The 16,940-nt window shown below is 42.8% G+C and overlaps 1 protein-coding gene across 26 annotated transcripts in view; it reads right to left on the bottom strand.

Annotated features, from left to right (window-relative positions):
* The window catches only part of RBFOX1 (RNA binding fox-1 homolog 1), a 1,213,941-nt gene that overhangs the window by 816,167 nt on the left and 380,834 nt on the right, over positions 1–16,940 (bottom strand). For 2 of the 26 annotated variants that reach the window (XM_054080136.1, XM_054080140.1), the window contains exon 1: positions 12,637–12,892. The exons of 20 other annotated variants lie outside the window; for them this stretch is intronic. In XM_054080136.1, the coding sequence (XP_053936111.1) occupies positions 12,637–12,639 (3 nt within the window). In that variant the 5' untranslated portion in view covers positions 12,640–12,892. Of the gene's footprint in view, positions 1–1,007; positions 1,028–12,636; positions 12,893–13,151; positions 13,211–16,940 lie in introns of those variants that run through there. 4 more of the 26 variants (XM_054080143.1, XM_054080148.1, XM_054080151.1 and 1 more) reach the window with 3 other exon arrangements.

Below are 16,940 nucleotides of genomic sequence, written 5' to 3'. Positions count from 1 at the left end.
ATTTTGATAACCAGAACATAGTCCAGAAAACTGAACACCTTTCAAAACTATGGCATGTCAAAGTCAGAAATTCTAGTTAATGCATAGAGTTCCTAAGGCAGCTCAAACTCGGCATCGTTGTGAATTTGGAATATTCTGTAAATCTTTATGCAGTTCGAAATTTATTTTTGAAAAGCATATGATATATTAATTTAATGCTTGCTATTGGAATTATAGCTTAACATTTCCTCCCCCGTGTGTGCTATAACATAAAATTATGGTTGATAATTTGAACACAAAATAAAAGTAATTCAAAATTATAGCTCATAGAGTCAGCAACTCAGAGGTGTTGCACATACAGAGAGAGGCATAAATTTAGTATTAGAAACAATGATCAAAGTTATTAAATAGGAGCAATTGTCAAGCTGTGCTTAGTGGAAATCATAAATACCTTGCCTAATATTTTTGCATTTCCAAATGCATTGTCAGCTCCAAGGTCAATTCCTTTCATTAACTCATTAGCTGTATGCATTTCATAGGTGTGAAAGTATAAATGAAAACACCAAATTCACCTTTCTATTTCATTTTTATGTGTATTTTTAACCAGCATGTTTCTTAAGCTAGACTTACTACAAGAACTGACAGTAGCTTTTAAACATGAAAAATTACACAGCTCTCTTTGTTATAAACTAAAAAATTTACGGCCCATTAAAAACACTAGGCAAATCCACGGTAGTGACAAGAAGGAGAAGCAATACAAGCATATCTGACTTTGCCACGAAGCTGAGTTCACGTAGCCTTGTACTTGGAAGAAGAAGACAGCATACACCAACCTCTTAAGCAAAACAAACAACACAGAGCAAAGTAAAACCAAGCACTCACTGATAACTTCCAAGAGCTTGCCAGGGAATAGAGTCGACAACACACAGAGGCCCAACAACCGAGCTGGAAGCATCTATGCACCACACACAGCATCAGCGTAACAGCAAGTAATTCATAAGCGGTTCCACAAGGAGCCAAGTACTCACTCCAGAGCAGGCACTATCCAATTCAGATGTTCAACTATCATCTTGTTTCCTCAGTGATGCTTGCCTTGTCGTCACTCTGTCCATCTCTCATAGGTGTGCACACTTTCACAGTCCTAAGACGATGCATTTTTTACTCTTCCAGCATTGTGCCATGAAGGACCACCCGCACTGAAGTGTTAAGCTGCAATAGTACTGCGTTATAACATTCATTTGGAATTCCCTTTCAATTTCCTCATTTGAGACAGTTTCATTAAATTATTTAAACTACTTATGTATAAAACATCAGCAGAGCAAATTATTAAAAAGAAAAAAATGAAAAGAAAAAAAAATGAGAAGAAGAGAAAGGAGAATATGCTACTACCCTAAAATACGCTTAGTTTTTAACATGTGATTCCTGATTCTTAAAATCCACAGATGACTACAGCCGATCTTCCAGAAGCGAGAGAAAAAGCACATCCTCTGGAGATCCCTGAAGCCAGTCTTCTACTAAGGGAGCAGTGTTTTCTCTGAATCAAACCCAACACGTGCTACCATCACAGTCACCGCACAAATATCAGGCCCAAGATATTTAAAAAAAAAAAAAAAAACCCAAAACAAACCAGCTTTCCTCCTGCCAATTGAGAGGACTCAAAAGTGCAATGATCCTCAATGATTCGAGCTCCACTATGAACCGCTCTGATGGGTATTGGCAAAGCTAATGACAGAAGCAAAATAAGGAGCCCAAATAATAAAAGATCAAAAGACACCAACAGCGTTCCTCTTTCCCGTTACAATCAATATTATTTCCTATTGAAACGAGAGATGATCTGTAGCTCTTTAGAGTTACTTCGGAGACCTTCAAAATGGTGAAACCTCAGACCAAATTACATGACATTTTAAACAGCAAAATAAACAGCAAATGTAATATGAAGTGTTAGTACAAAATTAAGAAGGCAAGTCATTATTTACAGCAATGTGAAAAATACATTGGCTGAGGATGTGTTTCTTAAAAGATGACAATACTAATATCCGCTAATAGGGTGAGTGCTAATAGGAAAGGTTCATTGTAACACATTTACAGGAATAAAGAAGCCAATTTACTGCCTAAAATATACCTCAACTAATAAAGATGCACCCACTTATACAGTTAAAGTGTATTCACTTATAGGCCAAGTGTAAGTCTCTGACAGCAAAGCACAGATCAGTACAGGTGCCAAATAGTTTTATTTTGGCAAAGAAAAGTCAGATGTGATTAGAAAGGATGAGTTTATTACCTAGTTCACTTGTGCTACTTTACTTGCATGTATCATTTTCTTGTGAACAATATGATCGTGTACCATGAAAGTTCATAACAAAACTATTCCCAGGACTAGAGCAATCATAGCAATCTAATTTGCATTTTAATCAACACTTAAGCAACTCAAAAGATATTCTTACCTGACAAAGCTTTATCAATAAATACATAAACAAAAATTTCCACATTAGAAATTAGTGTCCAGTCCTTCTGATTCAATCAGTGACAAAATACTTCATGGCTTCAGCAGGGAAACAATTGTTACTATGGTAAAATTTACTATCCACTAGAATAGACTTACCTTAGAAATCTGGATTCACATATTAGTCTACTACTTTGTAACAGCGCAAATACAGAAACAGAAAAAAAATTCTGTGTTACTTCTGTCAGAGGGAACTTCCACGTTTTCCCTTATTTTGGCTGCTTGCAAAGCTTTAACATAGAGAAGCACTATACTGACTATTTCTTCTCAACTTGAGCTAAAGCGTGTGTGCATTTAGCAGCCAATCAAGTCAGGCCGGGGATGACCATGACACTATATCATATATTAATTAAGAATTGTATGTGTTTGGAAGATAGATTTACAAAGCAAGACTGATATTAAGAATTATTCATGCCCTATTATTGTTCTTTTATTCAACAGCACAAAAACTCCAAACGCACAACAATAAAAAAAAAACAGAAGAAAACCCCCCACCACCAAACTGTCAGGCACACAACGTCCATCAGACATTAAATGCACAGCAGTTCTCAACATACACCCTGACAAGACCATCAGAACTAAAACTCTGCAGTCATCACTGTAAAACAAATTTGCTGTTCAAATAATAGTTAGATAATAATTACTATTATAACTATACAGATAAAGTGCTGATTGGAGCAAAGGGCCTGGTACCTGTATCACCATTAACTGCTGAGAGATTTGGTTTTTACCTGTATCGCTGCTACTACTGCAAATTATGGGAAAAGGGGCTGAAGAGCAGCCAATGAGACTAGAGTGCACAGCAACTTCCCTCCAAACGCCTAACTATCTACAATAAGCCTGAAATACGACCATGCAGACGTCCTACCATCGCTGCAGTACATTGAAAACTTCAGCTTCTGGCCTCAGAAACACAAGCCAGAGTTATCAGACGTTTTGAGAAGGAGACACAAAAGATTTGGTACCAGATATATATCACATTCTACTAGGATTTTACAGATTGCTTTGTTGGTAGTGTGAAGTTTTGTGCTCTTGCACCGCATTGGTGCTTCAGTGTTTTAAGCGCAGTTTCCTTCCAGATTAGGAAATGAGTGGTACAGGCGTCTAAATGTGGATGCCTACCACTGTCAGAGAAGTCCAGAGGAACCCTAAGTGTTCACAAGAGAGATATAAGCATCCAAGAGACTTGTGCCTTGCTGGAGTAGCAGCTGGTGGATGCCCTTAGTGCCTAAAACGGTACCAGATAGCCCTCTTCAGGATCTAAACTGTTTTGTGTGACTAATGATTGGTTAATCAGATGTTTGCCAACATCTGTTGTAGCAACAATACCGAGCTTTGAGGTCACAATTCCACTACTAGTAATGGAAGATGAGGTTGGTTTTGTTCTAGCCCACGGCTGGTCGCATTCAAGGTGTATGTGCTAATTCAGTTTCAGTTTCTATCCTTAAATGTACCTATGCAATTTCAGAGAGCCAGGAGTTGGGAATGTGGTCTCCAAAAGGCAGTTCTTTTGGATGATGAGAGCAAACAGCTTGAGTGGCACCAGGGGAGGTTTAGATTGGATATTAGGAATTATTGCTGCATGGAAAGGGTTGTCAAGCACTGGAACAGGTTACCCAGGGAAGTGGTGGAGTCACCATCACAGAGGTATTTAAAAGATATGTAGATGTGGTGCTTAGGGACATGGTTTAGTGGTTGGCTTGGCAGTGTTGGGTTAGGGTTTGGAATCAATGAACCTATGGGTCTTTTCCAACCCAAATTATTCTAGGATTCTATTTTGGTAGTCTGTTGTTGGTGTGTGTCTCACTACTGTAACATGTTACTAACATACGCCAGTTCTGCTCATCAGCGATGCACTGATGTGCCTTCTAAAACAAGGATTTGGCCATGTATCACAAACTGCAGGCTCAGTGATCCTTCACCTTTTACTCCCCACTGGAAAAGTACTGATAAAATTCAAAGAAACAAGTTAAAGTCAGGCAATCTGATATGGCGCAAAAACACAGCTATTTGCTGGTACAGCCCCCTCCCTCTCCAATTTCTGCCATAGGCAAACTGAGAAAAATAAACCATGAAAAAGATAGCGAGCAAACCACGATCAAAGTATTCTGAATCCTTGTGTTCTCAGAACAATAGCTCTTTCACACCTCGGTGTTATTACAAAGCCTGATGCAAAGCTTCCTTTCCTACCTCTTTGCTAAATAGCAGTTTTAGCAGAACTAGACAGCTGCAATACTAGCAAAAATAAAATTGTTAATTGCTACTTTTACCTCAGTAGTTCCAGAGCCAACAGAGAAGAACAAATAGGAAAATCAGGACTGGCAAAGTGCCACGCTTAGGAAGCACACATATTACAATGGCTACCATGAGACGCCTGCAAATCCTTTTTTTTTTCTTGCAATTTTTTTCTTTTTAATGTGGAAATAATTCTACTGGATAGCATACGAATGGAGATCATAATATATGGATAGTGCAACACTAGTGCTGGTTTTCAGGAGAAAGGGAAAACCCTTAAAATGACTAGGAAAGCCTTCATTTCTTTGGATTGCAGTAAGCAAACCTGACATGCATCCCCAGCAGCAGCATAACTGAACTTAATAAGAGAGCTCTTAGCACAAGAATATAACACTTTAAAAGTCCAACAGCAAAGATTACCTGGTTTTTAAACAAACATGAACACTATTACAAGCTCCTCTAACAAAAAGGATGGACAACTCTTATTATAACAAGAAATTTTTATGACTCGCTTATGTCTAATTATTTAAATATTTGGTTTTTATTTTACTGTATGATTTTATTATCTTGTCCTGTATCACCTATTATTGCTAAGTTACATTCTTTGAATAAAATTTGTAAGGAAAATGTATCTTCCTAAATTTGATCACTTTAATCGTTAGTGGCTTAAATTGTTCTAAGTTACTTCTTTTCATTAAAGACAGTGGTTTTACCTAGCACTCGAGAGATGGTATCACGACCTCACCATCCTTTTCAGCAGTCTCTAGGAGACCACTACAGTCCTGCAGAACTCTTCAGCACTACAAGTTTATTGTGATACATCTTTAGACACAGTGTACCAAAAAAAGAACCTTTATATTTAGAATATAATAAAATATTTAGGTTCCTACCTAGACAAGTTTGTACATAATGAGATTTCAAGCAACGCTCAAGTCCGTTTTAAAATCCACTCGTATAACAAACGTATAAATTTTAGGAAAGGTGGTTCTCTGGCTACAATGAAACACAAGTGGGTGTCGATTCAAAGGCAAGAATACAACCATGAGGACTGAAACAATAGAAATGGGAAAACTTCAGGCTAACCACATCCAGCACAAAACAAGAAGTGTTATCAGCAAAGGTTGATTACATACTTCACTGCAGAGAAACGGCAATTGCTGAAAACAAAACTATGCTTGAAGCGATTAAAGGGGCCAAGCCACCTGACTGCATCATTCTGCCCATCTGAACCTGTACGTCCCAACAAGGACTGATTAATCAGGTGGTTTATTGGATATGACAGTTCCCAGAGTGAGGATGGAAGATCATGTGAGCGCCAAAGCCGACCAATTTGATGGCATTTTACAGTAGGAGGAGTAAAAGATGGCTTCAGTATCAAAGAACATATGATTTTAGAATAAGGCTTACACAAAGCCAAAGGATCTGTTTGTGTGTTGTACCGCGGGGCGCTCTGTGCATCCCGCTACTAGGGAAGCCCCTAAGCTCCTCCACTGATTTTTCCCACAGTGGCATAATATACGTTAACAATCAGTTACAGACGGAGATTCAGTACTGAATCAAAATGAAAGCAACATTGTGAAATGGAAACAAAACAAAAACAGAAATGAAAGACTTAAGAGTAAGCATCAGGGATTGGAAAACAATAACAGTGAAATAATCTGGTTTTAAGTTGAGGACATTCACAATGAAGCAGGCGTGCAGAAGATCCGATATGGACAATTTGGGTATTTGGCAAGACTTCCATACTTGTTATGACCAAGGGAAACCAAATTGACCTCCTACAGAGGCAGCTGCAGACTAACATATTATCACAATGGCAACAGGGAAGAGGTCATTGTGAAGTGAAGGAGATATTTGGAACGTGGCCTAAATTAAGGAGGGAGGAGAGGGGATGTAATATCACCGAAAGATCAGGAGGATATCTAGATCCATTAACCTTCCTGCTGGGTCACTCTATGTGGCTCAATTCAAACTGCACTCTGGGATTTCCTTAGCATTCATATTGTTGCAGACTTCAAATGGATATCACCATGTGGTAGATGACATTTTAGGTAGCTCATCTTCCACGTTGGAGGAAAGGATATTTAAGTAACTACGCACATACACGGTGGACTGTCTGTACTGAAGTGAGATATGGTGGGTTTTTTTTTCAATCCTAGACCTAGTTGATGACATTTCATCAACTTATTTACCATGACACTGATCAAAGACAACCACCAAGTAGCAAGACAGATGCTCCGATAACTTTTCCCAATGAAGAAGCAAAATTGTAAGCTCTGTGGTCACAGAATGCATAGACAATGGTGCACCCCAAGGCAGTGCTACACTATTACATAAGTTTGTAGACAGAAGATTATTCTAAAACTGGTGTTTAATACTATATTCTAGCTTTTCATATTGGGACTGTTTACAGGACCTTAACTTACCACCAAATTAATTTGCTCAAAAAAAATATCTGCCTAATATTGCATAATTCTTAATTTAGGAAAAATTGCTAAGAGCTTTAACTGAAGTATTTATTTTGCTATCTACTGTGATTATTAGGCCATATTTTTAATTAGCTGTCAAGAAAGAGATATAAATGTTTGGGCCACCGCTATATGGAAAACCAATACTTGTGAGAAAAGTGGAATTCTGCCAGGGCAGACAAAGATATTGATATTGGCTCTGACAAAGACTATTAAGCCTTTTTCTTGCATCAGTGCCATTCAACATCGCCCATATATCTCTCCTCAAACTATAAAATGTCAATCCTCTACAACACGTGGTGAAAAAAAATCAGACCTCAAAGACCTATTTAACAAAACGAATGTAAATAATAAAAGCAGAAATTCAGGAACTGGCTATCCAGAGGAAGATTAAACCCTATTCTTCAGCCACACTACTTTTGGGAAAGATGGGTGCCGTTACGCAATGGACAGACATTTAAAAGACAGTTTTTTTTAAGACAACAAGACAATTACACGACATCTTACTTTTAATTCTGGGGCTCTAGATCTGTTTCAGTTTCTCAAAGGCTTAATGCTCACTCTGCTACCAAAATAAGAAACTCCACAACAGACTGCCAGTTTTTGTAAGGCAATATGTATCTTTTCTCTGCACGTGTTTTCTTATCTGTAAGCTATAGAGCCATGAAGCATCCAGGAGACAGACTACAGAGCAGCCTACATTCAAGGAAACAACTGCAACTGCATTGGACTTTCTCCTCAGGGCAATATGTAGAAATTCACTACTGTGTTATCTCAAGTGAAGATGCTATTGATTTCAACACAGTAAAACTTTTGTCCTGTTATTTTTAACTTAAGTACAACTGTCCAACACAATCACACGTTCTGTATACAGGTGTTCTTCCGCCTTCTCTAAAAATGCTTTAACTGTCAGAAAAAATATTTTGATCAGAAACAGTAGAACAGCCTCATTTAAACATTCTCCTAAATCACCCCCACACATTTTTACACACTCACAACCTTCAAAACAGTACACATTTAGACTGGAAATTTTATATATTAAGTTTGCACTTTGTGACTTTCTCAGGAAAACATGTATTTTCAGACTGCCCTATTACTGTTCTGATCATACAATATCTGGTCACACTTACTACAGAGCCTGAACCCAGAGACAATAAAATCTCTAGAAAACCTTTGAAACAAACAATCTGAAGAGCGTGATCCTATGAGCACCCTCACCAAGAGAGATACATCAGCAAGTATTCATACTGGATTAGATTCTAAAAAAATCCAAAGGAAAAGAGATTAATAAATGCCCAAAAGTAATGGGAAAGTTTGAATCACACTAGCACTGTGACGGACTCAAGATCAATGAACTACAAAACAAAGAAAAAAGCTGGGATTCACCAACTACAGCACTCGCTACCATTTGTTCACCGATGAGAAGCTTTAAAAGTAGCAATTGCTTGGAATATATTCTTGGCTTCTCATCAATGACTTGGGAAAAGATCCTCAGAAATAGGGACTTCCAGCTCTCAGAAAATATCATAGGTCAAATTCTGCACAATCAAGTCAATGGGAAGTTCTGCCACACATTTTAAATGCTTTCGCAACCAATATCATAAGCAGTCAGACCATCTAATATGTGGGGTGCTACTGTCTTAAGCCCTGTCCATGCGCTTATTTCTTAACTCTTCAGTTTTGGTCACACGCTACTTTTACAAAGGTGCAGGAGACAGCAGCATCCCCAGTTTTCCATGTAAAATGGGAAGGAGTTAAGATCCAAAAAAAACAGTAGAGAGAGTTCCAAGAGATGTACAAAATAAACAAAGTTAAAAGGCAAACATTCCTCAGCTGCTGCATCTCTCTCAAGCTCTAATACTATATATCAATCTTAATTACGGAAGATTCATCTTTTTTCAGACTACTACACCTGTCAGGCAACTCCATGCTTAACGTAGCCGTGCCTTCCCTAACTGTAAATAATATTTCTTCTAGTGGCCAGCACTAGGAATTCTATCTTTACAGTATATAACACTTATGATTAGATTTTAAACTCAGATAATGCCACTTCAAAGTTACAGCATGATAAATCAGTGATGGTGAATTATTTAACTCAGTCATTGGTCTCTTCTGCTCTGTACTTCCAACTACATCAACTCCCCCCAGCACAACTGAATACTTGAGCAGCTCTTTTAGTCTTTTATGATCTTTACATATCCGCACAAAGTGAGACCAAGGATGCTATTTTCATTAAATCCTTCCTAAAAAATAGGCAAAAACCTGGAAAAGCCAGGAATGGAGGGCTGGCAGTAGGTACCACAGAAAACAATAAAAAATACTGGAAGAGAGATTGGATGGGCATGCCAAAGGGAGAAATAGTTCAGAGGGAATGAGATGATTCTCTGGAAAAGAATTCAGTAGAAGCATATACTAACAAAAATATGAGATAAAAGAAAAAATAGCAGAAGCAGGGAAAAAAAGCAAGAGGTAAAGAGGAACAGAAAAAGTACACAAACATCCATCAGAGGTGACACAGGTATAAGCTGATCCTGCCCTGGGCAGAAAGATGGACTACATGAGTGGCTGAGTCGCCTTTGGCCTTGCTATTCCCTGTTTAACTTCAAAGGGGCTTTGTGTAGGACTGCAGCTTGTGAAGCAAGGAGGAACTTCAAAAACCAACAGTACTGGCAGCCATGGCCTAAGGACATAATATTCTCCCCCCTTTGCAGCAAGTCGGCAGTGCATGTTAGTCAGGGATTACATTTGCGTTGAGCGTGTAGGCATCACTAAAATAATTCACAATGCTGGGAATTAGACCTTATAATCCTACACATGTACTCAAACTCCGCACTGGAAACATACCACATTATGCATTCAAGAATCCTACTCTCGACACTTGACTCGGGCTACTATTTCTGTCATTTAAGGATACCCTTTCAGGAAAACCAGAAAAGCATCCTCATCACGTCAAGGACACCAAGTACTTCATTTACAAGAACTATAAAAATCATCAATGTTCCATGAATCTTATTCATTACATTTGTCAGCTATATTACTTTTACTCAGTTAAGTACTAATAGAAAAAAGAAATACAGTCTTGACACTACAAACACAGACTTCATTTCAGGAAATGCAAATCCTTTGTCTAATGTATTTACCAGAAGAATGAATTGTCAATGAAACTTGGGTAGCCAAGCCTTTAAAGCCTATCTAAGAGAGACAGCAGATTTGGACTGTAATCAGAAACGCTACAAATCATTTAAACAAAAGAAAGCAAAAATAAATTAATAGTACCACAGCTATTCTAAATCACTCGTATAATCCTGATAAATGGAGCTTGTCATAGAAAATATTTTCCTAAAACCTATATGACCTATTGAAATACGCATTGAAAATTCACATGCACACACACCTGCCGCTCTTCCCAATACATATCTTGTCAAGCAGCTGTAACTATTCAGTCTCTAAAAAAATATTACTAGAGTACAAGGACTAACTTCCTTGTAATTTTAGATTGATCCAAAATTTTAGATTGATGCAAACTTAATTTAGACAATCCACGATCATCAATCGCTGCCACAGAATGACAAAATCTATCTCCTACTTTTGTAACCCGTGCACACAATTGTTTTCATGCTTCTAAATAGCAACTGAAACGTACAGCATCTTTCCTGCCACGTCTACAGTGAGAAGCGAAGCAAGGGACTTGACGCTCTTGGGACACCATCTTCTATAAACACTGTATTTTACGATCACACTCATCTTGAATAAGCTGAATGTTATTTAAAGCGAAAAAACAGTCATCACTGAACTACTTAAGAATCTAACACACCATGCCGCATTTGCAATTCAGAGAGTAGATAAACAAAAGCTGTGGATTTGGACAAGATCTTTCACACTTCACTGATGTGAATCACTCCAGAGTCAAACTTCAGACCACATTCGTTTCACCATCTGTGTGAACCACAGTAAGTTGGCAGCCTGATCTCCAACAGCCACGTTACACATTTAGGAAAGGCAGAACGTGCGCCACGGTCACGCTGCCAAACCGTCCCTCTGCAAGGACTGCCAGCTCCACCTGGAACTGCCTATACGTTTAGAATCTATAGCGTGTCGCTTTACCTGTACTGAACACATACACAGGCAACACGGATACTTTTTTCTCTCCCAAAGGATGCTACAGGAGAAAACGACAGGATGAAACGCCTCTAAAATAAGTGAATACTGATGACTTACGGTCAAGTTGTATCCCAGCAGCTAAATATCTGCACTCTCGCAAACCGTAACTCATCTGAAACCCGACTGGCCATTGTTCTTGTTCCTCGCATTCCGTGAGCCAGCCTTTCCCCCGCGCCCCGCTCTCGGAGCTGCAAGCGGGCGGCTCCCCGTGACCCAGCAGCGCTTCTGCCCCGCACCCCCAGCCCCACCGCAGCGGGGGGCGGAGAGGGGCAGAGAATCCCCCTTCGACCCCCAGCCCCGCCGGGATACCCCGCACTAAGGGTCCTCGCCATCTCCCCGGCCCCGCCGGGATGCCCCGCACCAAAGATTCCCTTCTCCCCCCATTAACGGCCGGGATGCCCCGCACCGAGCTGCACCCCCATCACCAGGCAGGATGCCCCGCACCAAGGATCCCTGCATCCTCCATCACCTGCCGGGATGCCCCACGCTAACAATCCTCTCTGCCCCCCTCCCCAGCCGGGATGCCCCGCACCAACGATCCCCTTCTCGTCTATCACCAGCCGAGATACCCCACTCTGAGGGTTCCCTTTGTCCCTGTCCCCATCCCCGTCCCCCTTCCCCAGTCGGGGTGCCCCGCACTGAGGATCCCCTTTTCCCCCTTCCCCAGCCGGGGTGCCCCGCACTGAGGATCCCCTTTTCCCCCTTCCCCAGCCGGGGTGCCCCGCACCGAGGACCCCTTTTTCCCCCCTTCCAGCCCGGGTGCCCCGCACCGAGGGTCGCTTTCCCCCTTCCCCAGCCGGGCTACCCCGCACCGAGGGTCCCTTTCCCCCTTCCCCAGCCGGGCTGCCCCGCAACGAGGGTCCCTCTCCCCCTTCCCCAGCCGGGCTGCCCCGCAACGAGGGTCCCTCTCCCCCTTCCCAGCCGGGATACCCCGCACCGAGGGTCCCTTTCCCCCTTCCCCAGCCGGGCTGCCCCGCACCGAGGGTCCCTCTCCCCCTTCCCCAGCCGGGCTGCCCCGCACCGAGGGTCCCTCTCCCCCTTCCCCAGCCGGGCTGCCCCGCACCGAGGGTCCCTTTCCCCCTTCCCCACCCGGGGTGCCCCTCACCGAGGGTCCCTCTCCCCCTTCCCCAGCCGGGCTGCCCCGCACCGAGGGTCCCTTTCCCCCTTCCCCAGCCGGGCTGCCCCGCACCGAGGGTCCCTCTCCCCCTTCCCCAGCCGGGCTGCCCCGCACCGAGGGTCCCTCTCCCCCTTCCCCAGCCGGGCTGCCCCGCACACGCCGCCGCCACTCACCATACAGAGGCAGCCGAGGGGTGGCGGCGCCTCTCCCGCGCGGTGGGACGCGCCTCCGGCCGCCGCAGCCCCTTCAGCGCCTCATGCCGCGCCCCGCGCCCCCGAGCCCGCACGGCGAGACCCCGGGGGCGAACGGGCGGGACGGGGACCCTCCCGGCGCCGCAGGTGCGGGCGGAGCGGGCGGAGGTGACCTTCAGCGCCGGCGGGGCTGCGGGAGGCGGCGGCGAGGCGCTCGGCAGCCCACTGCGGCGGGGCCGCCCGGCAGGCGGCGAACGCCCGGGATTGGCGGCCGCGCGGCGGCGCCCCGCGGAGCCCCCGGAGCCGCGCTGCCCCCCCGCGGCCCCGCCGGCACGGACCGCCCCCCGGCACCGTCCCGGAGAGGCGCGGGGCGCCCCGGCGCGGAGGGGGGGCCGCAAAGCGCGGGGCGAAACCGTGCCCTTGGCGATGCTCGGACATCCCCGCCGGCTGCCTCCCCGTCCTCCCCTTCCCCTCGCCCGAAGGAAACCGAATCTTACGGGAATGGCAACGCTCCGCTAACGGGAAGAGCATCGCAGCGTCCCCGCGCGCAGCAACTGCTGCTGTTCAACCGGGCTGACGGCAGGGATCGATGAGAAACTTTCGGGGGAAGAACACAACCCTCCAGAGCTGTCAGCACGCTGCCCGGTGCTTGTCATGGAATGACCAGGTTGGAAAAGCCCTCTTGGACCATCGAGTCCAACCGTTCCTGTCTGCCACTGAACAGTGTCCCTGAGCACCTCCTCTGCCCTCGAGCACCTCGGCTGTGGAGAGGAGGGAGCTGGGCTCCTCTCCCAAGGGACAGGCGACGGGACAAGGGGGAACGGCCTCGAGCTGTGCCAGGGGAGGGTCAGGCTGGATATCAGGGAAAAAATTTTCAGGGAAGGGGTCACTGGGCACTGGCAGAGGCTGCCCAGGGAGGGGATGGAGTCACCTTCCCTGGAGGGGTTCAAGGGACGGGTGGATGAGGTGCTGAGGGCCATGGTTTAGGGAGTGTTAGGGATGGTTGGACTCCATGACCCAGTGGGTCCTTTCCAACCTGGTGATTCTCTGAGTCTATTCTATGATTCTGCCCGTCTTTTAAATCCCTCCAGGGAAGGTGACTCCACCATCTCCCTGGGCAGCCTCTGCCAGTGCCATATGACCCTTGCTGTGAAAAAATTTTTCCTAATATTCAGTTTGAACCTCCCCTGGCGGAGCTTGAGGCCATTCCCTCTTGTCCTGTCCTCAGTCACTTGGGAGAAGAGCCCAGCTCCCTCCTCTCCACAACCTCCTTTCAAGTAGTTGTAGAGAGCAATAAGGTCTCCCCTCAGCCTCCTCTTCTCCAGGATAAACAACCCCAGGTCCCTCAGCTGCTCCTCATAAGACTTTTCAGTACGTTAGGTTTTAATTCTGTAATGATCAAATATTCTCTCTGCTGCTCAGCCTTCAGTTACAATAAATTAACACCACTGAGATTTAATTCAACACATAAACTTGTATCAATCACGTATGGGTACTCCGAGGAGAAGAGAGATGTGCTACCCCCTAAGGTCTACGAGCAGGGACTTGGTTTAAGTGTACAGACAGAAAATTAAAACCCGCGGTAATGAGGATGCAAGCTTTAAATCACAAGTGTATGACACCTTAGAAAAACTTTACATGGATAATCCCCCTATAAATTCTTTCATCTGCACAGAAAATAAACACAGCCACAATATTCTCAACTGTAGATCGCACCTATTTATCACGGGTAGAAGGATCTCAAAAGCACATATCTATATCCCAGTGCCTCTGCTTATGGCTTTGGGGCTTGGCCTACTTCTTTTCCTATTTTAAGGCTCAAGGTGTGATCCTGGATCCCCTAACTACGTCACTCAGTGAAACTGCTCACGGATGTACCTTCCTCAGCCACAGCAGTTTATGGAGGTGGGTCGTTTCAATCAGTAAGTTCAGAAATCATCATTCCTCATCAAACATAAAGCAGCGTTAAACTGATTGCTGGAAACCTTTAGGTCCCCATTGTTTAAATCTGTCAGATGACTGCTATGTATATCAGACATCCATTTTCAGGATCAAACTTTAAATTATCAAGTTATTAGAACAGATTCTCTCAAATGTGTGTGTCCTGCACTGTGACCCAGGTAGGCTGGTACCTATTAATTTCGTTTAAGGACCCCCGGTATGGATCTTTAAATCCACTCTGTGGGTCTCCTGGGTTTCTTATTTAAGCCATCGAAACAAAAAAAAGGGTGTGGGAGGCTGATATGTCCAACAAACATAAACAGGAAGTCGCTAACGTTATTTAAACAACTACAAAATGATTTTGCTGTGGGTAACTTTGGTTTTCCTTGCAGCAGAAGATATTTAAACCCATATTTACTAATCTGTTCCTGAGTAGAAGCTTAGCAAGTATGAATTAAACACAATGCTGGCAATATTTCTTCAGCCCTTTCTTAATCTGTATATTTACAAGAAAATAATTTTCAACATTTTGATTAAATAATGCTGACTACTTTGGTAGGTTTGCCATGCAGCCAAACACCTCCTACTTCATCTATGCTTTCATTAAGACTGAACCGATAAAAAGATCTGAAAGGCAAACTTTCATTAAAAAAAAGTCCCTACCCTTTGAAGATACATGCTCATGCAATATGAGCCAAGCTTTCTTCCTCGTGAAAGTTTGGAGGTTTTGCCATTCAGTTCTTCAGGGTAAATCCCAGCTCACATAAAGCATCGATCGGTTCAGAGTAATATTGGAGCGTGTCACCCATCCACTCAAGGACACTTGCAGAGGACCATGCAGCCCTAGGGTTGTGACACAGAGCAAGAAAGGGCCATCCCAGACAAAGCATCCTGATTCCTTTCTCTGCTCAAAGATTTTCAAGGTGGCATCAAGGATCAGGTTCAAAAAAATTTTTAGGCATCTCAATCTCTTTAAAATCTGGCCTGTAGCCTTTCATCACCCGTTCACCTGCCTGTGATGGATCATTGGCAATATTTCTCTAGCCAGCTCCCAGCATCAACAACGAAAAATTTTAAGGTATTTTTAGTGCTAAAATAATAAACAGGTGAAGCTCATGCAAATATGTGAGTTTTGCTAAAATCCTTCATTAAAGAACACAGAGATCTCATAGACTGGAATTAATAAACAGTTCCACTTAAGCATTTGAGCATTGCTGTTGAGAAGTGAACTCAGTGGAGTATGAAGAACTACTCATAGTATTAAACCAAAGTCCTGTCTAGGTGTTTCTTAGTCGCATCTGGCCCCGATTACAGGAACAAGAGTAATTTAAATGACTAAATCAGAGCTTGGATTTTTGGGCCTTAATACCTATATATTATCCATTGGTGTAAATACTTTCCAAAAGTTTCTCTTAGATTACTTCTCATACTTGGTTTCCCGTTGTTCCCATCACATGAAGAAAAACTGCACTGCAAGTTGTATTTTTCTGAAAAGAACTCTCTACTCACAAGTCTGACACCATTACTATATATAAGGCTCTCAGCTTATAAAGGGTAAAGTTTTGGTTTGATTAGTGTCTATAGGAAGAAATAATTGTTGATTAGAAGACACGACAGATAAATTATGAGCAGAGAAACAGAAGCCAAGAGAGACAGCATCATACAGACAGTGGCAGAGAAGGGAACAGCATCCAGATATTCCATTTTCTGTTCCAGAGCTCCATGCATTAAAATATTTTTGTTTCTAAACATGATAAATGCAAATGTACCTGCCTGTATATCTCCTAGACAAGAACCACCCTCAGAAAGGTATCTTGCTATTTATTCATCTTCGTAATACACAATGCATTTAAAGCATTTGATAAAAAATAATGTTAGCGATTATACTCTAAAGACGTAATTGTATGAAGCCATAATTGACAGTGATTTCTGTAGGAAACGTTTGCACCAAAAATACACACATTTAAATGTAATTGTTTAGTCATGCACTTAAACAAATCAGCTTCAGAAGGAGGTATTTTCCACTTTAAAGCAAATTATCAATAACAAGAGAACAAAATTAACGGCAGGTAGTGAAATGCCCTGTTGAAACTCACTGTTTTGAACAAATTCCCAGTCAGGAAGTAGTTCTTAAAATCCTTTAACAAATTTATTTTCTTAATAAAAGCTGATTTCAGAATTTCCTGAAACATTTTTCCCTTTCAAGTAAAATTTTTCAGAGTCTATTTTTGAGTTATCTTTTTTTTTCAGATAGTATTAGAAACTGGTCTGCAATTATTCTAATCGAGAGGCGCCAACGTTCTTATGAAAAAGAACAGGGTTTGCACCTTTTGCAAGACAATAGC

The sequence above is a fragment of the Cuculus canorus genome, chromosome 15 (assembly GCF_017976375.1).
Source record: "Cuculus canorus isolate bCucCan1 chromosome 15, bCucCan1.pri, whole genome shotgun sequence".
NCBI classification, from domain to species: Eukaryota; Metazoa; Chordata; class Aves; order Cuculiformes; family Cuculidae; genus Cuculus; species Cuculus canorus.
This window is presented reverse-complemented; position numbering and strand designations above follow the sequence as displayed.